General features: G+C 43.0%; 1 protein-coding gene across 3 annotated transcripts in view; it reads left to right on the forward strand.

The window, feature by feature from the left end:
* The first annotated feature begins 416 nt into the window (after nucleotides 1-416).
* The window catches only part of NOM1 (nucleolar protein with MIF4G domain 1), a 231,761-nt gene continuing 205,716 nt past the window's right edge, over nucleotides 417-26,461 (forward strand). For 2 of the 3 annotated variants that reach the window (XM_069211147.1, XM_069211149.1), the window contains exon 1: nucleotides 417-1,446. In XM_069211147.1, the coding sequence (XP_069067248.1) occupies nucleotides 517-1,446 (930 nt within the window). In that variant the 5' untranslated portion in view covers nucleotides 417-516. The remainder of the gene's footprint in view (nucleotides 1,447-26,461) is intronic. The other variant, XM_069211148.1, reaches the window with a different exon arrangement.

Below are 26,461 nucleotides of genomic sequence, written 5' to 3' on the forward strand. Positions count from 1 at the left end.
GCGGTGATTAGGACCGCCACGCTAAAATACGTTAGCCTCATCCCTGATGCTGGTACTTGGCAGGGCTGACTGGAGCTGGTGGGGGGGAGCACTGCGGAGGCTGCAGGTGCCTTTGTTACGCCACTGAGTACATTCAAGGGACTATTATACGGTTACCATTAGCAGGAACCCAAATGCAGGGTTCACCTACGAATCAACCTTCTGCCTACTACAGTCTGTTTTTGGAATGCGACTATAACGCCCAGTAACTTTTTTAAAATAGACCAATGCGGTAGGTATTTTTTACTTGCACACTTTGCCATAAACATGACACACTTTATAGAGAAAGTACCCCTTCAAAAATGGCGGCAGCATTAACAGGCTCATAGCATTATTTTTACGAAGGCCGCGCTCACAGCATAGGATGTCAACAAGACGGTACTTCCTGTTGGTGATTCAATATGGCGGCGCCCACGTTAGGCGTGGGATAGGAACATTTTCCACAGTGATAAGACCTCTGTGGCCACGGTGGACGAGATGAAGAGAAAGAAGCAGGCTAGTGGGCGGAACAGCGAGAAGCTGAAGAAACTGAAGTTGTCAGTGGAGGAATTTGTGGAGAATGCATCCCAACATTCGCAGCAGCAGCCTTGCTTGGGTAGTGCGTCTGCAAATATTTGGAGCCCAGCTTCCAATTGGAAGAGCAGGAAGGAGCGAAGGAAAGAGAAACGCCGCCTTAAGAAGAACAAAAGGAAGGAACACTATGAGGGCAAAAAATGGAACATCGAGAGCAGCGTGGGAGGGCGAGAAACCCGACATGGGAAGGAAGCAGGTAAAGACACACGCACGGAAAAGGGTGCAGGGAAAAACGCCCAGTTGGAAAAGAGTGCATTGAAACGTACCCAGCTTGAGAATAGCTCAGTGTCTTCCCGTATTCCCCGGACTGGTAATCAAAATCAACAAAAAGCAAAATCTAAAGCCTTGAAACCTAAACCCCAGGCCAAGGGGAAGAACAGCAGAGAGGAGTCCAGAAAACGCGCCCTGTTGGAAGCAAATGAACAGGAAGAGAAAGAGATACGCAGGTTGGAGAGGAACCTGAGGCTCAACAAAAGGAAGAACAAGACCTCTCTGCCTCAGGCATTCGTTCAAGATGGGTTGGACTATATATTAGGGGCACTGGAGCCCGGGGCAACAGCTTCGGGGCTATATGAAAGCGACGAGGAGGCCGAACCCACTAAAAGGTTGCAGGAGCTTTCAGAGAAAACACTTTCGGAGTCTGACAGTGACAGCTTGGACGAGAAGGAAGGAGACCTAGAAGAAAGTGCAGAGGAAGAGTTGGAAGAAGGGAGTGGAGAAGCAGAGCTGGACGATGATCATGACGAGAAGTCAGAGGAAAGTCAAGATCTCCCTGAGACTTCAGATAGTGAGGCTGAAGTAGCAGAACAGTCCGACTTAACCGCAAATGAGGAGGTAATTTTGCTTTATATCATGCCATTGATTCCTTGATTTTGTTTTAAAGGTAGCCTTTAACATGCAGTTTAGATGACTTTCATAGGATGGCGGACCCTGTTTGAATTGGGAAAATCTACCGTTAGAACTCCCATATTTGAGTCTAAAGGCTGGAAGCAGAGAAGGGGGCTGAGACGCGAGGGATGGAATCTGATCATCAGCGTATACATTTTTTAATTTAAAAAAACCTCTGCCACAAAGAAACTGGCAACAAGGGCAGATGTGATAGTAAATCTGCTTCAGCTTACTCAGCTGTCATAAACACACTGCGTTTTAAAACGACATACATTGTTAAGGCATCAGCTGCAGAGTGTTTGTGTGCCAGGCAAGTTGTAAGTTTGATAAGATAACTGGCGTTCAGTGCGATTCCTGGAGAGATCTGCATGCACTGTATTCACAGCTTTGACACATAAAAACGGATTTGTATTTTATCCAGATAGCTCACTGTGCTACTGACTATGTTGCAGAAGTCCTGTCCTGACCGCAATTGCAAATATTTTAATATCGCTTTCTGAGTTATGAACTAACATCAAGTAGCTACATGCAAACAGCAAAATATTAGTTTAGTGTTGTCATGTTTTTTCTCCTCATTGTTTCGTTATTCCCAGTTTGCAGAGGGTTGCTTTAGGCAGTTATTAAAACTTCCTACTAGTAACTGCTATGTAAATAGTTATCTGACATTCTTATAGTGCATGCAGCCGTTTCATACAAAGCTTTGATCGCTCAAAACCTGTTCCCAAAGTTTTATCTGACGTTCTTCCAGTGAATACTTTTATTCAGATAAAGCGTGGAAAACTCAAAACCTGCCACCAAATCACAGTTTATCACTTGAGGATATGTGAAACGACAAGCCTGGTATCACGGTGTTAAAGTCCAGCTACTTTCTAGACAGAATTAAGAATAGAACGAAACAGTACAGATTAGCCTTTTACTGAGTTACTTATGTTGGCTCACAGCTGGAACTGAAATTAAGAGCCTCCCTCCACCCTGGCAGATTGGTGCACTAATTACAAAGCACATAAAGTGCTGCCCTGCTGAATGTTCACTGGTGTCGGAAGGAAAAAAACTGCACATTTCAATGGGGATGGCTGGATCCATATGGATCTCCTCCATTTCTAGGGCTAATGGTGCACCCTAAGTACATTACTGTTGTTATTTGTATACCGTATGTTGTGTGTGTGGCTCATAGTGCTTTGTGATCCTTGTCTGAATAATGTGCAAGAGGAATCTTGCTTGAATGTTTACTGTCTATTGCAGTGACTGGCTTGCATGGTAGGTAGCATGGTCTGATTTAGAGCAAGTCAGAGCTTTCCTCGTGGTGGTTGATTTGACCACTTTAACTCAAGGCTGAGATTGCAACATGGCTGTTAGAGTGCTGAATTGTAGTATGACCCTTCCAGGAGGTGTACCGAGCTTGGACACTGTGCATGTACTGGTCGGTGCTTTGTGGATGTTAGGGTAGCATAATTTCACTTGAATACATGTGATTTCTGTCCTGACGTGCGGCTTATAACTGCTCTTCTCTTATCCAAACTGATGCCTGGTTTCTTCATCCAGTTTTGTGCAAGCCAGAACTCACATGCTTTACTGCCTTGCCTAACTACGTGGAAGCTTAAGCTTGTATGCATAATATCCTCATCTGCTATTGTGTCAGATAAACTGGCGTTCTTATTGTTGCGTTTAAGTGTGGTTTAACATTCCAGCACAGTTATGCAAGGCATAGTTCAAATAGATTGCTTTTATCGGTCACCTTGGTGTGACGTGGGTGCATAAGCTTAACACAGAGACATAATCAGTGTACAGTCACAGCTTCAAGTGAGTCCTGTTGAGATCATGAATAAAAGATAATCATTCAGTGCAAGTTGGCCTTTTGTAATAACGATTTTTTCCAGCTAGGAGCGAGACTACTAGGCTTTTGGTTTCTGGTAAGAAAGATGGTCTATGAGTTTACGCATGCACATCATTAGAATATTCCAAAGTTTAGCTTGTCAGAACAGAGACAACAATGCTGTTCGACTGGCAACCATTGAACCTGTGACTGACAAATAGGTGGGCTGCTTTAGGTCTGAGATGCCTGCTTATTGGTAGACATGGACCTGTTTTTGCTGAAAGGCATGATATTCACCAACAACTGTGCAATATGCAGTTCGTAGTTCTTTAAAATAGATCTGCCTCACTTTTGGGAGCCAGTTCAGTGCTTATAACATGGAGAAAAGTAGTCCTAAGGTCGGAAGTGCAGGCGAAGTCTTGAGAATCTGCAGAAGTTAGGCAGGAGCACACTCAGGTAGGTTTTGTCAGCATGTTCTAGCCGAGACAGTATTGAGGCAGTTGCTACCTGTACCTCCTGGGAGAATCCCAAAAAGGGAAAAATACATTGCAGCATTTGTAGAGAGTGGAATGATGATGTGATTAGCAGTTTGGCATGAGGGATTACTCAGAACTTGGTATCCATTATTACTCCAAAGTTCACGAAAACGGACTTGTTTGTAACAGTCAAACTTCATTTACCATTATAGTGCATGGTTGTACAGTCAACCAGTTCCCAGAAATGCGTTTTTATTTATTTTGTTTGCTGCATTCAGTTTGAGGAGATTGTCATTCACCGATTTCTCAAGTAGCAAAAGTCAGAGACTCGGAGGGCAGAAGTTTAAGTCAGTTGGTTTCTCCAGTTTGGGTCGGATTTTTGAGTAGTTGATGGAGCTGTAGCAGCCGAATGTCTTGATTATGTCTGGTAGTGAGAATGTTATAGGTATTGAAAACTGGGTCACAGTGGTGTAGTTTGAGTTACTCTTGCCTTAATATAAATGAAGATGATTGTTAGACTGATCTGTAACTTTCATAGAGGTAACACCAAGATCGGGTTTAGGGTGGTCCATTGATTTCCAAGTCTCTTGAATGCACAGTAAAGTGAGGAGACAGTTTCAGCAGATTGCTGATGAGAGCTTACCACCAGGTTCTTGTGAACTGTTGACTTAGGGTTGTCCAAGATCAGTGAGGAGACAGTTCCTCTCTGGGTAAACCTGGTTTGAGAGTTGCACAGTCTCCCCTTTCATCTGAGACGTCATGATATTTGAATGCTGCTGTTAATCAGTTTGCTTGTAAAGCTTCCCTTGGTGCTGAGTCTGTAGTTAGCTGGGTCAGTAGGTTCTAGTCCAGTTTCATTTAGCTATAGTTTGACATAGTGGCCTTTAGGGCACTAGTAAAGTTGTCTGAGATTAGGGAAGAGATTGAGGTTTTGTTGCTATAGTGGTAGACAGAATGAGTGCCTTGAATATACTGATTTAGTCTTGCATGAGGCAAAGGTGGCCTCCAGGGTATATCCTGTAGTCTGTGTTGGGGGATGGGTGTTTGTAATGAGTTTGGGGCAAGCTAACCACATATTGAACTCTCCAAGAATGCACCAGGTGGTGTGCTCCAAGGTTACAGAGGCATTTGGATCCAGGACGTCTTTAATGAAGGCCAAGATGAAACTTGGATGTGCATCATAAGGGAGTACAAAATAGTCTGTGATAAGTGAAAGTGATTTATATCCTGCAACGGAGAGTAAGCTATCGTGCATTGTAGGGACAGAGTTATCATGCATTAGCTTGACATTTTTAAGGATTTCATTCAGACAAAGTATAACATAAAATTTTACCATACTTTATCAATACATTCCATAAATATATCAAGCCAAAAACCATAACCAACAATTTTATCAACACATTTAAAATATCAACTGCAACATCAGCACAGAGATAAACAATCAGATGTAGCTTCAGTAGATCGTACATTCCTAGGTGTTATTTTCTTTTTGTCCTTTCAAATAGAAGACCACAATTCCCTTACTTTCATGTCTTACATAAATCTATTGGCTCAGTCCTTGTCCTTATCCATGTCCGTCACATATCTCATTTGAAGAGGCATTTCTAAAGTCCAGAAAAAAATGACTTACTACCAGTATCTTAAATATAGCTTTTAATTACACATTAAAATCTGTCAATCCACATGCCCAATAAAGCACCCTTAATCACAAAATGTGCTCTCTCTTAAACTTCTCTTTCTTCTAGGTTCGAGATCTGATCTAGAATCAGGCTTGGTGATTCCTTATAGCCACTTCAAAGTCCTGTGGCTTCCTAAATACTTCCAACACTTGCCACTTTCATATGCCTTCTCCGCAATTATTTTTTTTGTTTAAATAACTTTTCTCAATGTTGAAGGAGTCAAGCATAGTGCAGGAAGAATTTGTAAGGCGATTTTTATATCGTTCGGTGTTCCACTAAAATGTCAACAATATTTAGTCTAGTCTGTTGAATCGTGAAATATCATAAAGAACAAACTGCTTTCGCATTCTTCAAACCCAGAATGTGCTCCACCTGAACTCTCAGTCCACTATGTATACAATATTCCCCAAAAAAGTCACTAAATCTGCTAAACCTTTTGACCGAGATCTTCTTAACTTGTTGGCATACCTCACCAACGACGTATTGTTCATGTGAAATAACATTGAACATTTGACAGATTTGTCTGCAAAACAGTATCCCAAAAGAATCTAGTAGTAACTCGAAACAATTTATATGCACATTATTTTCTTATTCTGTCCAGTGACCAGAAATTCTTAAAGATCCACATCTTTCATCTCAACCTTCCAAGCTTGCATTCAGTTACACAACTAAATCTGCATTCTGTCCAAAAATTGCCCACCCGTCCCATGCTTCCATGTTCCTTAACCACCATGTCAGCTTATCAGGCGCCTCCAGTGTCAGAGAAACTGCCTGTGAGTAACGCAACCCACTTCTCAATTGTTTCGCATTCAACCTCTGTAAGGATCGATAGTGCAAGGGAATACGGAAAGTACCCTGAATATTAGAAGATAAAAGGCCCACAATACGAGCTAACATCCTTAATGAAACCACATTCTTTTTCAGAATGTTCTTTAATTCCTTCCTTATTCTCTTCACTTTCTCCGTGTGTGCTACTCCTGACAAGGGCAAAACTAGAAGTTTTTCATGATTGGGGGAAAAACGATTGGTGGGAAGGTAAACTTGAACTTGTAAACACTCAATAGATTTTCGCATGAGCAAATTTACACATGCATGTTTGCTCCTGCTAAAATACAGTTCACACATATTTTCTAGGAGTACAATATCGGGATTTACTTCTGTAAATTCTTGTGAATTGTTAAATGCCATTAATTCAAAGACATATACCATGGGTGCTCTTTTGTGACTTTTATTAAGAATTGGGCCCCCAATTATGTCTTGCGTTAGCCAGGACATTTTGTTTTTATAAAAATTCTATTCCTCTCCCTATCTATTGGCTGGACTTACTATGAGTGATAGTATTCTGCCTTTCTACAAGGAGCAAATTGGCACACTGCTCTTCCACAAGGAGCACTTTGGCGTACAAAGTAGTTTTGTTTAGTGTTGGGAACTACTGTGGCAATGCGTGCTTTATTAGACCAAAAAACTTTTTTTGCTTTTTGCCAATGTTTGTTACAATGGTGAGGGACTGGTGGCTCCCACAACAATACTAAAGTCATGACATAGACAAAACCAAAAGAATGACAACCAACGTCAGATCGGTTGGCTTTGCCAGTGCTCGTTTATTTTCATGTTTTTAATGATTTTGTTGGAAATGGTTACACTGATTTTCCAATGCGAATATTTTTGGGAAATATTAGCATGCATTAACATATTTTAATGAATGATGCTTCAAAGAAATAGTACCTAAAATTTCTCAGTAATTTAGCAAAAAATCTTTTTCATATTTGCATTTTTTTCTCAACATTTTATTTACTTTATTTTGAAAGCAAAGAATCTTGCTTACAAATTTCTGCAAATATTTGCATCTCATCAGAGAGCATTATGGGAACATTATGCGTTGGCTCATTGTTAAACTTTTCAAACTTTTTTTTACTGGAACCACTGTCAGTAGTGCAGTGTCTCCTTACATTTATGTAAAGCACTCACCGTAATAATAAAGGCTTTGCATTAATGAACCATAAATACAAGTTTGAACTACAGCATAGGGACACGGCTGCAGACAGTTTTTTCCCTGTAAATTGGCAGCTAAAGGGCTTGCGCTGAAACTGAGCAAATCCACTGCCCAGTTTTAAAGGGATAACAGAAGGGCTACGCTTAACTGAGGATCCTCAAATCTTTCTCTTCCCACAGACACCTCTTCACTGTCTTCGTTCTCTCTGTGGGTTAAAGCTCCCTGACTGGTAGGAGGCCTAACCTTGGATACTTCTAAAACCTTTAGAAAAGGAGCCTCTAGTAATTCCTAGTCCTCGGCTGGGGAACCAACCCCCCTTGTTCTCACCGGCTGACCCAAAAACACATTCCTGAAAAACTTTCTTTACAACTGTGTGTGATGTGTTTTAGAAGAGAACAAAATGCCCCAACAAACGTAGACAGATCCTTAATAAAGGCATCTTCAAAAAGTAGACCTTTAGTTGAAGGACCTTCCTTCTTGCTAGCTAACTCCACCAGTTTAGGGTCAATTTTCAATAGGAGGCCCTTCCTTTTTGGGTCGAGCCTGCACTAGCATGCGCTTTTACATGCGTATCGCCTGCGAGACGCTGTAGTAGTTAGAAAAGAGCTCAGAGCCCTGTCTATGTCACATTGTCTTTCATTGGTTCGTGGGCTTGCCTTTTAAAATCTGCTTGCTTTCATTAGTGGGAAGGCACGCGTATGCCATGCCTTTTCCGGTGGTTAGCCCTCCTTGAGTGCAGCGACCAAGTACGAGGCTCGCTGTTTCCCATCTGGTTTGTGGACTACTTTTTCTCTTTTTTCGCAGCGCGATCTCACTTGGCAGAAGTCGAGCACTTTGCATGACATCGAACCTGTTACATAGTCAATTGCACTTTTGCCGGTTACGTACATAATTGCACTTTTGTTGATAGGTTTTACTACGAGTGAACTGTAGCAGCGCAATCGCACTCTTTTTTTTTTTTTTTTTTTTTTTTTTTTTCTTTCTTCCATTTAATGAGGCAAGAAAAGTCCTGTTGGGAGTTTACAACTGCCAATAGCTCTAACTCAGAAATGCAAGACCCCTTGCATTGCAAATGCTTGTTTCAATTGAAATAGCTTGATTGGCATTGCCCAAGAGGCACACTGCCCTTTGTACCAACTTACATAATTCGTCTACATTAATCCTTTTATTGTATACGTATGCCTCCTCTGTCATGTCAAAATTTTAGTTAAAGGACCCACTATATCAAGAAGCCTGTCCTGACAGGATCTCAGACCTTTGTCCAAACCTTTATTTGGATCTTGTCCACCTCAACCCAGAAATGCAATTATCTTTAAGTCCAACACTGGGGTAATCAAAACCCTTATCTGCAATAGAATGTCTTGGACATTCAGGCCTTAATTTGGCACATACGTCTTTAGGGATTTCCCATCTCACCTAAAAATGTACATATTCAGATAGTGGTTCCTTAATCATAAGTGGATCAAACACATTGGCCCAATAAGTCAGTGAAACCATCCTCTTCCTTCAGTTTAGAACGGTCACCAGAAACCTTCACCGTAAAGGTCTCTTGTTCCATATCCTCAGAATCCAAGTCAGAGGAACATCGTATTTCTATATCTGTACTTCCAGATGATTCCTCACAGACAGACCGATGATTTTGAATCTTGGGCTCCCTTTCATTTACTTTCATTGGGCCTTAATTATGCCCAGCAACTGTGCCCTTAGCACCATCTTTATGTATGTTGTTACAGATGTCCTGATCTACCTCTGCAGATCTCTTCTCTTTCTTCGCCACTTTCATGGCAACATCCAAATGCTTCCTTTTCCTGTCAACCATACCCCCCTTTTAGGGTTGAGCAGACAAGTGCTCCATCCCTTTTGTAATCTCTGTTTGGGCTTGTAACCACACCCATGTCATGCCTGTCACTTTCATTGGTTTGTGGGCTTGCCTTTTAAAACTTGCTTGCTTTCATTAGTGAAAGGCATGCATATGTCATGCCTTTTTCGGTGTTTGGCCCACCTCTAGCACACCGGCCAACTACTGAAAACTTATGAGGCTCAATGTTTTCAGCCTGGTTTCTGCACTACGGTAACTTTATATTTTCCACGCAGTGATCAGTGCGAGCGCGCTCGTTTTTTTGTTTTTAATTTCAGCGCGAATTCGCTGCATTTTACATAGCGTGATCGTGCTCGTTTTATTTTTCCCTTTCAATTTGTGTGGCAAGAAAAGTCCGGTTAGGAGTTTACAACGCTAATAGCTCTAACTTGAGCAAATGCGAGACCCATTGAATTGCAAATGCATGTTTATATTTGTCTCATGATGGCTTCATTTTAATTTGTAAAACAAGGCGATAGAAATGTTTATCTAAGAAATTCACCTAATGACCTCAAAACCATCTCAGGGTTATAATGCCCTCTATCACCTCAGTGTGAACCCTTCACTGAAACACCAACATCTCTCCTCATCAAAACGGTTAAAATACAGGAACTCGGACATCCCAAAATACTAAAATGTGCTCCATAAAAGCTATTGGACTACCCAATTTACCCCTCTAGTTGTTTTATAAAAGAACTGTATGATGACGCCCAATGCGTGAAATGTCAGCATAACTTAAGAGTTCACTGAATTATATACGAGGAATGGAAGAGCACATACACGCTCCTCATGAAGCAACCTAAATGTGCAAGCCTTAGAGTGCGAGGGAAAAAAACAGAACTCTTGCGAAGAGAAGCCTGAGAAGCAACTTGCATGCTCCTAACTTGAAGAGCAAGTGAAGCAGGAGGCATGTCAATAAACTGTTAGAAACGCCACTGCTCATCTGAAACAACGAACGCAAAGAGTTTAAAGACTCCCTCGCTTACGCCACTTCTCATAAGTAAGGCAAGTTTAACTTCTTTAACCTTTTCTCAAATATCACCAGTAACATTGCACAGCCCCTTCTTAACAGGGTCCCCGACAACAGAAAATTACAAGCGCGCGGTGTTCAAAGACTCCACTGTTGTCAACTGTTTCATTGAAAGTAAATCATTCCTGACTGCTTTAAATGTCAGTCAATTAAATTTACTTCTGACTGATAAGATAAATAGCTTCCAAGTTTAAAATTAAAAGAGACACCCTGCAAAAGCACCTCAGACAAATGCTTAACTTGAACTAAACACCTAAACAGAGTGCTCCGCACATACACAAGACTTAAAATGTACTATGAATATCAGAGCAAAAACACAAGTCAATAAGTTAAGTGCATAGACTTATCTCTTTGAGCAGCAGCAATAAAAGAAGAAAGAGGACTGGTTGTTAAGGAGTTTTATAATCTTTGGAATGTTTTAATGTTCTAAGTTCTGATGACTTCATAATGACTGCTGAGTGGTGGCATAAAGAAGTTACTGCATTATATTGACATAAAATCACGATAGCACAGTTTAGATGAGGACAAAAGAGGAAAGGAGAGAAATCTACTGTGAGAAGAACCCTGAACAAAGTAATGAACCTAGCATAGTCAACACCAAACTTCCATTAGCCTGCTTCAAACAACCCTCTCTCCCCCGAGCAGGCAGTACCTGGTACAGGAAAATGTATCATGCATCTTAATGTATGTTCTCTTCATCTAGCCCCTCTAAAAAGGCCCTTGTCACCTGTAGCGAAGAAAGTGATCCACTGCTTTAGATGGGTCACCTTTAATTTAAATCTCAGCTAATGTTTCAACACCTCTTGCACTTGGGTCTGTTTTCAAATTTGCACTGTCTTTTCTACTTTCAGAACCCAATTCAGCAATCCCTCAGTTTTCTCCTACACTACTTTGCTGCTTCAGTTTTATCAGACGTCTAGTCCAGGTATGCATTTAGAAGGTTAATGGAGTGGAGCATGATCTGTTCATCTCTTATAAGTTCACTCCTGTCATTTGATTTTCTTTCCTCTAGTTCAGCCCCTTTCTCTGTGAAACAATTTTTTCCTTCTGTCTCCCATTCTGATTAGATGCGCCCAGTACATTAAAGGTCTCCAGCTTATCTTGAGGGCTAAGGGGCTCTCTTAGCTGTCGGAGAGCACAGTGGGGCTCCTACGTTATTAAGAGAATTGTTCCCACCAATGATTACTTTTTAAAATACTAAAGTCCAAGTTTGTGCACTTTGTAATGGTGGAAAACACATAATATTACTGTTTTAGCTATGTTTCTTAGGTGTGTGTAGCGGAGTGGTCCGCCACTGATGTGCCCTGTAAATACTGCTCCGGGTGACATTGGTATTTATAGGATGTGCTAGTACCTCCAGAGGTCATGCAGAATTTGTAACAAGTCCCTAATACCAACAAGATTTGTATCTACAGTGTTACCTGGATAATATGGAGGAAGCTCTGGGATTGATCATCACTTTTCATAACCTATATATCTCTGGCTCACACATTGATAATTGGCCTTGGAAATGAAAATTACTCTGGAATGAAACATCTTTCTAGCACATCGATACAGTGCTGAATGTGACAGCAAGAGAAAATAATCACCAGCAGTTTTGTAAAACTTCCTTTGAGACTAACACAAAGTATAAAGCATAATTGTTGGGAACGGTGGACACTGCAGTTTTCTAAATTTGAAAGGACTCTAATGGTCAAGCGTAATCACTTGCAAAGAATTTGGAAACATTGGATGGAAAAGAGATTTAACCAATACATATCATTCTAGTTTATACCTGAAACTTGTTGTCATTTTATGTTATTTTGCTTGTTATCTAAGCGAATTACAGTAGCCTAAGGCACCGGGGGCAGTAGAGATGGGAAATAGAGCCCAGGAAAGGGGGCTGGATTAGAGTTAATGAGAAAGGAGCCTTGTGGTTGTAGTGGTTTCCCCCAGAATAATCATTGACCACTACATCAGTCGTGCAAACAGAGGCACAGGTGTTAGACATTTGACCAGCACATAGGAATGATGGAAGTTGGAGCAGAATGGGGGAAAGGAGCAGTGGGGTAAGACTTGAAGAGAACAGGCGAGGAGAAAGATGGACTTAGAGGCACCGTATATGGCATCAGAATAACCTTCATCTAAAAAAATCTGAGAAACTAGGCCTTTCAAAGGAAGGAATACTTCCTGGTAAGAATTTAGGGCTCATCAACCTTCTCCATAATGAAGACCTGTATTTCAGCCTTTCAGGCGAGTTTGAGAAGCATGGCAGGAAAAGCCACTGAACCTCTGTAGTTACCCTTGAGAAAATAACTTTAAAGTAAATATGGAACTTTGGCCATTGTTATCCACTATTCCCCATGTGGAGATGAAATGGCTGTTTGCCCTTGCCAGAGCAGACCATTTTCAATTAGACATCTGCGCCACAAAATGGAGAGCCAGTAACACTAATCCATGCTTCTGTCCCCTAGAGGGAGCAGAAGACACCTCTTATCTTTTCTTCAGATACCTCAGTTACGAATGAAAAATTGGTAGCACCTAAAAAATGTTGTTCTACTTCACACATAAAGATGGAAAATAAATATTTCCTACCTGTTGGTAGATCAAGACATGGGAGTACCTGGACACTTGGGATCATATCTTCTGAAAGAGATCTGATTCTGAATGTAATTGTTATTAGAAAAACAAAATATGTTGGCTGGTGCCAAGGCCACATTAGATGAAATTCGTATGTGACCATGTTGAATTGCCTAAAGCCGCCTGCTTTAAACTCAGATGAAAAAGCTAAAAAATAAATAAAAAAAAACCCACAGATGGAAGAGGGAATATGGTATCAAAAATAGCATGTGCTAAGACTGAATGGACTAGGAATAGTTTTCTTTTGTTCAGATCACTGCAGTGAACACCTTACTACCATCATATGTTTTTTTTTTTCCTACTTCTTTTTGTCTTTTCACATCCATCTATGCTCAGTTCTTGTACCTACTTTATATTTAAAGCTTTTCTACAAAGGCCATCCAACTGATGAAAAGCAAATACAAAAGTGAAAAACTTGAAGTCAGTGGGAGGTTCAGGAATGACCGTGAGAGGAAGAACAGTATGATAGAGAGTTAAATATCATGTACACTGTTGGGAGCCCATCAGGAGAGTCAGAGAGAGCCCTAGAGAGGCAGGGGCCACAGCTTCTTACCATCTCCAAAGAGTCCATGGTAAGACCGCTCTTTAAGTCTCCTTTATACATTCATTTACCTGTGTTCCTATGACAGAAAAAAGGGTATGAAAGAGAGAGTGCAAGAGGACTCCTAATTTTCATAATTTATCATACATTTATAAGGGTAGAGATTTTTGGCTGCAACAGGAGTCTTCTATTAGATGTTTACAGCTTGTCTCCAGAACTTGACTCACCTAGTGTCATCTGGCCTGAGTTTACATCATTAAGAATCTCATCCCATGGTAGCAAGCAAACTGCTCTGGTGAGACCAATGTGCAGTTACTCTTGGAGGGTGCAGGGCCAAAACTCTGCATATTTTGTTGCAGAATTTAGGAGAAAATATCAGGTAGGCAATTTGTTTTGGACCGTGGACTCATAACTAGCAGGCTTCTGGCACCATGAAGTGAGAGTCCAGCTTTGCAGTATAATACCATGACGTGTAAAAGACTCAATTATGTGACCAGTCCAGTTTTGAAGTGTCATGAACATGGTGGTTTCATACTTAGAGTATCTGAGGACTGCAATTAAGGTGTACCTTTATTGGATTAGATCATGGGCTGGACATGGCCTCTGTCACTGGCGCATACCAAGTTAAAGACAGGCCTGTTGTGAGCTCGACTGGAGCTGGAGGGACACTGGCTATAGCCCAGCCCCTCACAGATTAGTTGGACCTTACAGTACTTTATGTCCCCTTTCCATCTACATCAAGATCAATGTTGACTGCATCTATATCTGCCATAGTCAGTGAACTCAATAAATGTATGTAGGATAATAAAACACTGCTGGAAATAGGATAGGTCTATCCCATTACCCAATGTGAAATCAATCAGTCCCTAGTAAATGGCCAAAAATACATTGTTCCTAACGAGTGCACAGGAGCATCACTAAGCTTTGCAACAAGGAGCTAAAGTAAAAAGACTGGACATGCCCATTCAAAGACAAAACCATGGACGTGAAAGGAGGCTCTTTTTCAGATTGACCTCAAAAGCAACATGAAACTAGACTCAAGCAGAGTAAAGTAAAACATGCCTCTTTGGAAACTTTGTAAAAGGATTTAATCTTAGCCATTTTATTTGGCCCTTTCTGCCCTATTGCTCTTTGTTTTCCGTTAAGAACATCATTTTTGCGTCCTCTGGATACAGCTTTAATCACTGGAATAAACTGTTAAATTATATTTGGTCGCCAGCACAAAATTAAGCCCTGTTGAACATCAGTGTAATATCTGTACGAAGATGTAAGACATTTTGTATGAATTAAGCTACCTTTCTGAAGAACCTTGTGACTTCATTTAAAGTGGCGACATATTGAATTAGTAAAGTAGTTAGTAAGCTTAGAATGTGTATAGTTTCCCCACACACCTGCATGTCCCTGACCCACAAACCTAGTAGGAGTTGAAAGAGTGGTGCTTAAAGTAATTATAAGAACACAGTTTTTTAAAAGTTTTTTTTTAATGCCATATATTTAGTTTTATAAGATTATAAATTGGGGTTAACTCCTTACATAACCTGAACTATGTCCCAAGTCTCCTCCCCCTCTCACCGAGTTGTTTTGCCACTCAGTCCTCGATATCAATCCACATGGTGCCCAACCTCCATCAGACCATAGTGAAATTGCAAGTTTCAACATCGTCCTCTAAGGAGGAACGTTCAGGTGGGAGGGGAAGTCACTCCTCAGACAGGCAGGGGTCCAGGTCGGTCACACTACTCGTGCCGCTGTCCCCACTGGTGAGCCTGGTTGTGAGTCGGGCTCTGGGGCTGTAAGACCCTTCATGATTGTTTCCCGGGCTCAAGCCACCTCCATTGTTCCATTCCCCCACTTGACCTCCTTCGTCAGCACTCTCCCTTTACAACCTGCCCATTTTACCAGAACCCTGTGCCAGGTAGTCATTCGGGGCCCTCTAGTAGATTTATAATTTCTCGTAATTTCCAGCTTGGCTAATGTATAGGCCAAATCTTGGAATTTGCTTGTGATCTTTGTTTTAGGAGCGTGAGGGAACCAACACAGTAGAGGGTGACCAGTATGTCCTTTTCTATGAACGGCCCAGTCATTTAATTTATTTCGTCCCATTAATTGTGCAGGTGTGGACAGGACCATAGCATGTGTAGGATGTTTGTCCCCACCTCTCCTCATCTTGGGCAGTCTGCCTCTGCCACCAAGAAAAATCTCGCAATCTTCTGGTGTAAGATGTGCTCTATGAAGAACATAGTAATTGATGACCTGAAAGTGGGAATTTGTAGAGACCCTTGGGACCATCTCCAGTATAGTGTCCCAGTCCCTCTCAGGGACTGGGGCGCCTAGATCTCCTCTCAGTTGGTCTTCACCCGGTCCTGTGGCTTATGAAGATTCTTCCTTATTACCCTGTATAGGCATGTAACAGTTTGATAGTACCTGAGGAGAGAGTTATGTATTGGCACCTTTGGTGTGTGGTTGGTTCTGTCATTCCCACCCCACAGTGTTAGCAGAGCACTGTCGTGATACCCCGGTGGAGCAGAAAGTGGCCCTGGGGAAGGTCAAAATCAGACCAAACTTCCTTGAACGGCATTAGTTCCTCTGCTTGGTAGAGGTCCCCAACTGTAGTTGCTCCAACCACTGTGCAGTCCTCCAGCCCCTCCAGTCTCCCTCATGCATTAGTTCTATCAGCATGGTGATAAGCAGGTTCTGTACATATGGGATTTTGCTGCACATTTTCTGGAGGAACTGAAACCAGCATTTCGCGATCACCTGAAACTCCTGAGTATTCCCCGGCTGAGGGGTGCATGACTTGTAGAAGGACCTTGTAAGGGTCCTAGAAGCCTGTAATATGAGGTCCCATAATTCTACCAGTGGTAAACCTGCCCACCAACCATTGCGCAAACCATTACATTTGGACGGAGAGATAATAATTCTCAAAATCAGGCACCGCCAATCTACCAGCCCCTGTTGGCTGTGTTAGCGTGGACACAGCCAATCTCCTGCATCCTGAGCCCCAAATACAAGCCTTGAGTAAAGAGTCAAGCTCCCTGAAGGTTGTTCTAGGGATTCACACAGGTAGAGTTCCGAAAAGGTGCAAGAGCCGGGGGAGAGCAATCATTTTGATCAGCGCTATTCAGCCCATCACTGATAGGGGCAGGGTTTTACAGAAGTCCATGCGGGATTTGAGCGCTCTAATCGCTTGGCCTAGGTTCCCATCTAGAATGTCAGGTCTTGTATAATAAACCTTGACCCCCAAATATGATAAACACTGGGATTCCCAGACCAGTAACTCCAGACCATCAGGTGGGGCGCTCGGGGGTGATGGGGAACAGTCTGGATTTCTGCCAGTTCACCTGCAGTCACAATATAGGTCCAAATTGCCCTAACATGGCTCTAGCTCCCCAGCCGTGTTCTGCAAGGTTAGCAATAAAATCGTCCGAGTATAGGGTTGTCCTGTGCCTATGGCCACCTATATGTAGCTCCTAGTAGTATACACCGGATCTCACACATGCAGAGAGCGGCTCCATGGGCAGTGCAAAGAGTGGGGCGACAGGGGGCATCCCTGCTGCTTTCCGCAGCCAGCTGTATAAGCTTCAGAGATGGTTTTGCCTGTGCGAACCTGAGCTATTGGGTCTATTTATAGCAGCTTAGTCCATTCAACAAAGCCCTCACCCAGCTGCATATGTCGCATCACATCATATAGATATCCCGACTCTAGGCTATAGAAAACCTTTTCTGCATCTACTGTGAAAACCGCTTTGCTCTCAGTGTCGTAGTCTTGTGCCTCCAGTATCGACAGCAGACGTGTAATATTTAATGCTGTGTCCCGGCCTTGTAGGAAGCGTGCCTGTTCTGGATGAACTAACTTAGTCATGCATTGTAGAAGCCTAGTCGCCAGAAGTCTGCTCAAAATCTTATACTAGACATTTAACATTGAGAGCTGCCTATACGCCTGGTTGTCATGGGCAGGTTTTCCTGGCTTTTGTAGAGGAATCACCAGAGCCTCCCTAGAGGTAACCAGCTGAGAACGCAAGGCTCTGGACGCCTCATGGAGTGCCACCATTTTGGGGGTTAGCTCCTCCGTTGGGCAGGGAGTCCATCCGTTCCCGGTGACTTCCTGTGTGCTAGATTTTGTGATAGCCACTTTTATTTCCTGTGGGGTAATGTCTCTACCTAGGTCCTCGGCTTCCTCTACTATGAGGTACAGAAGAGACTCACCAGGAACAAAATTATGTAGCGGATGCCCAGCTATTTAAGCCTCCAAGAATGTGAAATGATGGCACTGCACCTCTCAAGAAAAATCTGGGATGATTAGCACTCTGCTGTTCTCCACTAGGATCTCCCCTCTCAGACGAGCCTGGGCCAAAATATGATCACGGTCCTTATAGTGTAATAGCTGTGCCACTACGGTTCTAGGCAGAACCCTGGGAGCAGCAGTGTTAGTGGCACTCAAAGGGCCTGTTCCAGTGCATGGAACAAAGATAGTCTCTCCAGTGTGAACCAGTCACGGAATCATTGCTCTAAACATCGAGTAATCGTATAGTCCATAAATTATATGGTAGAAGATTTTTTTAGAGTATAAGAAGATCATATAGTATATGGTCCAAATACCAGTTATTTAATCAGAGGAAAAAAAAGCGGCACTAGTTTGCCGTATCCATGTCTTAATAAGTTGCCATCTTTGGACCATATACTATATGATGTGCTGCTCTGTATGAATATTGCAATGCCTTGAGAAAGCCCTAGGTGGACTCACCATAGAGGGTGAAACACGTGTCGGCTGTGTTTTGGTCTACAATCGCCAATTTTCTTCGAATATCTCTGAACCAACGAATAAAGGCTGTGTTCAGTCTGTAACTTGTCAAGTTTCTTCTTATGCTCTAAAAAAAATCTTCTACCATAACATTTATGAACTATACGATTACTTGATTATTGAAAAATCTGCATTAAGAACTATTCTCTTCATAGCATTACTCATGTGGGTTCTCATTCTCAATCAGTTGTGGACTCTTACTGTCAGAGGGGGAATCCGGTACATACCCCCTGTTCCCACCACCAAATTTCTAAACTTTTATAGGGAATTCACACGGGAAGGAACCTTCATTTTCTAGGGTTAAATATTGTTCTAAACATGTCAGCATACTGTCCCCCTCCACTCGCTCAGGTGATCCCACTAGTCTTATGCTTTTTTTTGTTTGTTTTTGCGGGAGCAGTTTTTTGCATCTTCCGCTCGGAGCTCCAGGGTGCGGATCTTAGTTTCCGTAGCAGCCAGTCTGCCATTCATGTAGACGAGGGAAGAGGGGACCTCAGCCAGGTCGCATTCCGCAGTGGAGACCTCGTTGGCTCATCCCATGGTATGCCCAAGTCTGCCCCCAAGATGTCTATCTTCATTTCTATTGCCTCCTGGGAAGCTGTGATGGCTTGGAGAACATCCAAGAGAGTAGGGCCTCCCAGCGGTGCAGCATGGTTATTATGACCATCAGCATATCTATTGGGGTCCATACGGAGCTCTGCTAGGTAGTCCTCAGTTTCCCGGTCTTTCTTTCTTGTCACCTTGCCCATATTTACTGGTGGAGGGCAGCCGTTGGAAAGTAGTCCATGACAGGTGCATTGGCTGGTAACAAGGGCAGTATATGGTTCAGGGCCCCTCCAAGTGGGACCCATAGAAAGACGTCCCAGGCAAATAGCGCTCAACCAGGGCTGAGACGGCAGGGGGGCAGCTAGGGCACCTCTCATATGGTTCATTTAGCTGAGGAGAGCTAGCCCTTCCACTGAGGTCATTGGTAGGGTCACCACCCTCAAATGCTGCGTATTATGCTGCTGCACCCAATCTTTTGTTATAATTGCCGCCAGTGCGCCTGCCCCCGTGCCGCACTAGTCTCAAAGAATAGACTTGCCTGCCTCCTCCAGGGTCGGGCTCAGCACCTGGTGACGCTCTATTTATGTGGTTAACTGTACCGCTAGGTGTGGGTGCTCTAACCTTGGGCCCCTATGGTCGATGGGCTTTACACAGGGCCCCCTCCGTGGGCTTGACAAAGTTGGGGGCCCCCTGCTTACAGTCCCAGGGGATGGGCTTTACCAGACTGGCAGCCCCCCTCTGGCCTCTCCTTGAGGTCTGATAGGTGGTTCCCCTCCTCGTGGGTCTCTTGCCTTATGCAGCCGCCCAGGCGGGAAGCTGGAGCACATACTGGAATTTCATATCTCTGGTTTGACTTATCGGATTTTTGTTGTTTTGGTGTGATTTTGCTAATTGAAATTGTATCTATTTTTTATGAATTAGAGTGGTGTTTTTTTGTGTTGTGTTTTAGACTTTTTAACTGTGTTGGTACTTCTAAATGCTTTGCATATTTTCTTATGGAATGCCACCTGTCTGGTTTACGTTAAACCAGTCTGCTCTGTGCTGTAGGGTTGACTTAGGTTTAAATTACTGGAACCGTTACTGGATTTAACAAGATTCATACAGTACCATCCATAAAGAAAGTCAGTTTTTACCTATCTTACCAGTTATGCTTAGACATTAGCCAAACTATTTCAAATAATTCTGTTAGGTGTGCCACTGATGCACCTGACACTGCGGCACATGGTATTATTACCAGTATTATTGTTAGTTAAGGCTTCAAGCCAGAAATTCATCAGGCAGTTCTCAACATGCCTTTTGACAGGGAGCACTTGTTTGTTCTAGAGGTTGACACCACAATATAAAAGCTCAAAGAGTATTTTGAAACAGCAAAGGCTATGGGGACCCCACTCACCACACCAAAGTGGGGTCATTTTGGTCATCCACAATTCAGGGGAGGCTTCCAATCATCATCTACAGAGCCTTCTACCTCCCAAAACCTAGCATGACACCCATTACCATAATAGAGGTTCCTACAGACGTGCAAATAATAATGGTAGAGGGAATTCGTCCGCCTCTAGAGGGTCTGCCTCTAACACGCACTAGTGACTACTTACACCTTCCGCCAGCACACACCTCTTCAGTAGGGGGAAGACTACTGCATTTTGATCCACAATGGTCCAGTATCATCATAGATCGGTGGGTTCTATCAATTATCCAACATGGTTACTGCCTAGAACTCGCCTCCACTCCACCAAATATTCCCCCTCGCACTCACAAACTTTCGCACGCCCATCTTAATCTTTTAAAAGAAGAGGTACAATACCTCCCATTCATCTAGCACACGCAAATACCTCAGATTTGCCATTGCAGTGAAACAGTATCAATTCAAGGTTTTTACCATTCAGGATCATGACCGCTCCCAGATTCTTCACAAAATGTCTAGCAGTAGTTGCAGCATTCCTCTGAAAGCAACACATCCATGTTTCCCCCTACCTGGATGACTGGCCATCAAAGCCATTACCATCCAACAATGTCAGTGTCACACTCAGCACACAGTAGACCTTCTCCACATTTTGGGATTCACACTGAACTTTCTCAAATTCCACCTCCAACTTTTACAGATACAGACCTATCTGGGGCAGTTCTTAATGCTCAGTCATCGTTGGCATATCCAAGCCCAGCTCAAATTCAAACGTTTCAAAATGTTTTCTCCCAACAGCAGGAAAATCACACTTACACATGGAAATTGGTGACGCAGTTACTAGGGATGACGGTGTCCTGCATTGCCATCCTTCCCCCTGGCAGACTAGACATGCATCCCTTACAGCATTGTCTATCTCGTCACTGGTCTCAGTCACAGGGTCATCGCCAAGATCTAGTGTTGTTGGACGGCCAGACTTGCCACTCTCTGCAGAGGTGGAATCCCACCAACCTTTCCAAAGGTCGGCCCTTTCAAGACCCTGTGCCTCAATTCACTCTTACTACTGATGCATCACAGATAGGTTGGGGAGCTCACCTCAACAATTTTACAGTACAAGGTATGTGGGATCCCATTCAGCAAACTTCTCACATCAACTATTTGGAGTTACAGGCAGTCTTTCTGAGCCTTCCTACCACAACTCTCCTACAAAGTGGTTCTAGTCTACACAACAACGTTACAGCTATGTATTATCTACAAAAGCAAAAGGGGGGTGAGGACACGTTCTTCTCAATTGTCTCTTCTTGCTCAGACAATTTTGAAATGGGTAATCCACCACTGCATTTACTTACTGGCAGAATATCTTCCAGGAATGGACAGCCAGTTCGCAGACCACCTCAGCAGGATGCAGCAACAATTCCACTAATGGGAACTTCACCCACAAGTACTTCAACAATACTTTCAAAGGTGGGGAACTCCACAAATAGACCTCTTCGCCACTGCAAAAAATTCAAAATACCAAAACTTTGCGTCCAGATACCCACACCCTCAGTCCAGAGGCAATGCTCTATGGATGAATTGTTCAAGGATATTTGCTTATGCTTTTCCACAACCCCCATCAATTCCGTCTCTAGTTCGCAAAATGAGACTGACATCACTCAGCATGATCCTTGTAGCACCCACACAGGCATGTCATCCTTGGTTCACAACACTGTTGGATCAGTCTGTAGTTCCTCATGAGAAACTCCAAACTGGTCGAACATTCTCACTTAAAGGCATGGTCAAATCAGATATCCAGACCCCAAAACACTCAATCTTGTGATATAGCTCCTGAATTCATAGGGTTTGGTTATTTGAATCTTCCCACAAACTGTATGGAAATTCTTAGAGAGGTACATAAAACTACAACTAGATTGTGATGTGCCGCAAAATGGAAATGTTTTGTTAGCTACTGTCACCCTAAACATATTATCCCACTCAAAGCCTCAGTTGAAGACATTGTTTGTTATATCCTACATTTACAAAAGGCATACTCATCTATTAGACTTCATTTAGCGGCTATCCCTGCTTACCTCCAAAATAGACAACATATCTTTTTATTCAGGATTCCATTTGTCAAAGCCTTCATGGAAGGCCTCAAGAGTCATTCCACCCAGGATTCCCCCAGTCCCATCATGGAACCTTAATGTTGTACTTACTAGACTCATGTGTCCACCTTTTGAGCCTGTGCAGTCCTGTTCTTTACAATTTCAGGAAAGTAGCCTTTATAGTAGCTATCACTTGTCTAAGACATGTAAGATAGATACAGGCTGTAACCTTAGAAGAACCATTCTTCAAGTTAAACAACAATAGGGCGGTTTTTATGAGAAACCCTAAATTCTTTCCAAAAGTAGTTTCACCATTTCACATTAATTAATCGAGTTACCTGTCTTTTTCCCACAGCAAGACTCAGTTGCCGAGAAAGCTCTTCACACACTAGATGTTAAAAGGGCTATTATGTATTACATTGATAGAACAAAAAAAACTTTAGGAAATCCAAACAGCTTTTTGTAGTCTTTTCCATGCCTCATAAAGGCAATCCAATTTCAAGAACTGGCTAGCCAGATGGATAGTCAAGTTATGCAAAATATTGAAGCCAAAAAGCAGTTACCTAGTACTCCCAGAGCACATTGCACAAGGAAAAGAATGTGCTTCTATGGCTTTTTAGGTAACATTCCAATAGCAGACATTTGTATGGCTTCTACTTCATCTATACCACATACATTTACTAAACACTATTGTGTAGTTGTTTTAGCACAGCAGCAAGAAAATGTTGATCAAGCAGTGTTCAGGACACTTTTTCAAGCTACTCCAACTCGTACAGGCTAGCCACCGCTTTCTTGGAGGGGACTGCTTTACAGTCTGTGTGTATCTACAGCCACACATGCCATTGAATGTAAACTGTTACTTACCCAGTAGACATCTGTTTGTGGCATGTAGTGCTGTTTATTCACATGCGCCCTCCCTCCTCCCCGGAAGCCTTACCTCACCCGACTGCGGGAAAACAATCTAACAAAGGACTCGATGCCCATGCTTAGTATCACCGAGAGGAGGAGTCACTTGATCTTGTGACTCGAAAAGATTCTTTAGAACAGCAACAACAACTTGCATCACTCCGAGCCCAACACAAGATGGCAGACTTATGCCAAGCACATGAATCTACAGCACTACATGCCACAAACCGATGTCTACTGAGTAAGTAATATTTTATGTTAAGAAGGCTTTGGGGCCTGGAAGGATGCACGCCTAGCACAGGTGCCCTTTGAGGAGGCGACTCCTGGGGATACAGGAGAAGGGGCAATCTGTCCCAACATGGTTTCTTTGGTGTGCCGTCCAGGGCTGGAAGTAAAGTGGGGTCTGCTAACACAAGCTCTTCTGAACTGGGCATCTGCCGATTGGACTTCAGAGACAAGCAATCAGCAATGGGACTGCAGGCCAAAGTGGCAACCATAACAGTGGAGGAAAAAAACCTTGCACTGGAAGAAAAGAGGTTAGTCTTGGAGGAGAAGTTAGGACAGTTTAGGACTCTGTGTCTGAAAAAACATTGTGGCAGCAATAGTGAAGTGTCTACAGGGAGACATGCATCCGTCGCTTGCCCAAGGTATTGGGCCTAGCTTTTTAGTGGGGGACGACACTGACAAATTGTTTGCATTGAGAAAGCATAGGGTGTGTCAGCAGAACTGGGAGCCTTGCTGTGGGAGTCAGTACCAACTCAGGGGAAGAATACACATATGGCTCTAAAAGAAGGGGTAACTGACTCCCGCACTCTGATGAAAGATGCCCTTGTGCAGAAGGTTGGTTTCACCCTTGAAGAGCACTGAAAGCTGTTCCGGGACACAGACACACAACAATCCTGGAATTACTTTGTAGATGTTTCACTAAAGGCACTAAATGAGTGGCTGAAAGGCAATAGAAATCACTACCTATGATGGGCTATATAATGTGATCACGAAGGAGCACATCTTGAATAATTGTTAGAGTTAGAGCTATTGGCCTTGTAAATGACAATGTCTTTTATTTATGTGTTTGGATTTGGAATATAAGGTATCCATGTGGTGTAAGAGATTGGTGTAAGTAGAGGTATGTCGAGGTAAGTATAGGTAGAGGTAGAGATAGGTAGAGATGGGTAGAGGTAGGTGGAGGTGAAGATTGGTGTAGGTAGAGGTAAAGATTGGTGTAGGTAGAGGTAGGTGGCGGTACGTGTAGGTAGCGGTGGAGGTGAAGGTAGAGGTATGTGGAGGTACATGCAGGGGTAGGTAGACGTAAGTGGAGGTAGAATTGGGTGGAGGTAGAGGTAGGTGGAGGTAGAGGTAGGTGGAGTTAAAGGTAAAGCTAGAGGTAGGTGTATGTAAAGATAGAGATAGGTGCAGGTAAAGGTAGAGGTAGGTAGAGATAGGTGTAGGTAAATGTAGGTAGAGTTAAGTAGAAGTAGGCCGAAGTGGAGGTAGAGGTAGGTGTAGGTAGAGGTGGGTGTAGGTAAAGGTGGGTGTAGGTAGAGGTAGGTAGAGGTACAAACATGTAGGTATAGGTACAGGTAGGTGTAGGTAAAGGTAGAGGAAGGTGTAGGTAGAGGTAGTTGTAGGGAAAGGTGGGTGTAGGTGTATGCAGAGGTGTAGGTACAGGTCGAGCTAGGTAGAGGTAGTTGAAGGTAGGTTTAGGTAGTAGTGGGTAGAGGGTGAGGTAGGTGTAGGGAAACTAGGTGTAGGAAAAAGTGGGTGTAGAGGTAGGTGGAAGTAGAGGTAAAGGTAGTTGTAGGCTGAGGTGGGTACAGGTAGCAGTAGGGGAGGTAGAGGTCAGTGTAGATAGACGTAGGTGTAAGTAGAGGTAAATGTAGGTGTAATTAGAGATAGTGTAGATAGAGTTCAAGGTAGATGTAGGGGAAGGTAGCAGTAGCTGTAGGGAGAGAGATGTAGCTAGAGGTAGGTGCAGGTAGAGGTAGGTGTAGGTAGAGGTAGGTGTGGGTAGAGAAAGGTGGGGGCAGGGGTTTGGGGTAGAGGTAGGTGTAGGTGGGGCAGTGTTTTTCAAACTTGTTAAGGGTGCCCCCCCCCACCAGTGGGGGGAAAAAATGATCGCCCCCCCCTCATAATTTTTCATAACTATTGTATTAAGTTTGCAATGTTTAAATATTGCTAGAGTTATTTATTTAAACATTGCAGTTAATTCTGTTACCTTTTTTAAAATGCAATAAACATTTTTCTGCTTACAACAAAGCACTATTATCTGCATAAACCTTCTTTTGGCCAGAGCCTGGCACCCACTTTTGATTACTTGAGGCCCCCCATTGGGGGGCCCGCCCCCCTGTTTGGAGAGACCTGAGGTAGAGGTAGGTGTAAGTAGAGGTAGGTGCAGGTGTATGTAGAGGTAGGTGTAGGTAGAGGTAGGTGTAGGTAGAGGTAGGTGTAGGTGTAGGTAAAGGTAGGTGTAGGTAAAGGTAGGTGTAGGTAGAGGTAGGTACAGGTAAAGGTAGGTGTAGGGAGAGATAAAGGTAGGTACAGGTAGGAGAGGTAAATGTCAGTGTAGGTGTAGGGAGAGGTAAAGGTAGGTATAAGTAGAGACATTTTTCTGCTTAAAACAAAACACTGTTATCTGCATAATCCTTCTTTTGGCCAGAGCCTGACACCCCCATTTGATCACTTGAGGCCCCCCAGTTTGAAGACACCTGACGTAGAGGTAGGTGTAGGTAGAGGTACGGGGAGGAGAAGGTAGGTAGAGGTAGGTGGAGGTGGAGGTAGAGGTAGGTGTAAGTAGAGGGAGGTAGAGGTAGGGAACGGCTACCTCTACCTACACCTACCACTACTCAGTTTGAAGGCCACAAAAAAGATATTTTATATGCTCTCGGGTAAGTGTATACTTATGTTCTTCATCAGTACAAAAAAAGTTTATTGCGCTTGGGCAAATGTATTATTTATTCATGGTTCCCGAATTCAAACAGGGTATAGGAAAAAAAACTTAAATGCGTTCGTGAATGTACATAATCACGTTTTTTAGCAAAAGAAGAGAAGGCTGGCGGAAGTGCATAATTACGTTTTTCATGAAGGATGAAAGGAGGAGAAAGTATAAACAGGTTAAAGAGCCAAACGAAGAAAAGTGAGTGGTACATTATTCTAAAAAGTTAATCAAATTACAAAATGCTGCAGCAAAAAAGGAATCGGGTGGAGGGAGAAAAGTTA

This window comes from Pleurodeles waltl, chromosome 10 (assembly GCF_031143425.1).
Source record: "Pleurodeles waltl isolate 20211129_DDA chromosome 10, aPleWal1.hap1.20221129, whole genome shotgun sequence".
NCBI classification, from domain to species: Eukaryota; Metazoa; Chordata; class Amphibia; order Caudata; family Salamandridae; genus Pleurodeles; species Pleurodeles waltl.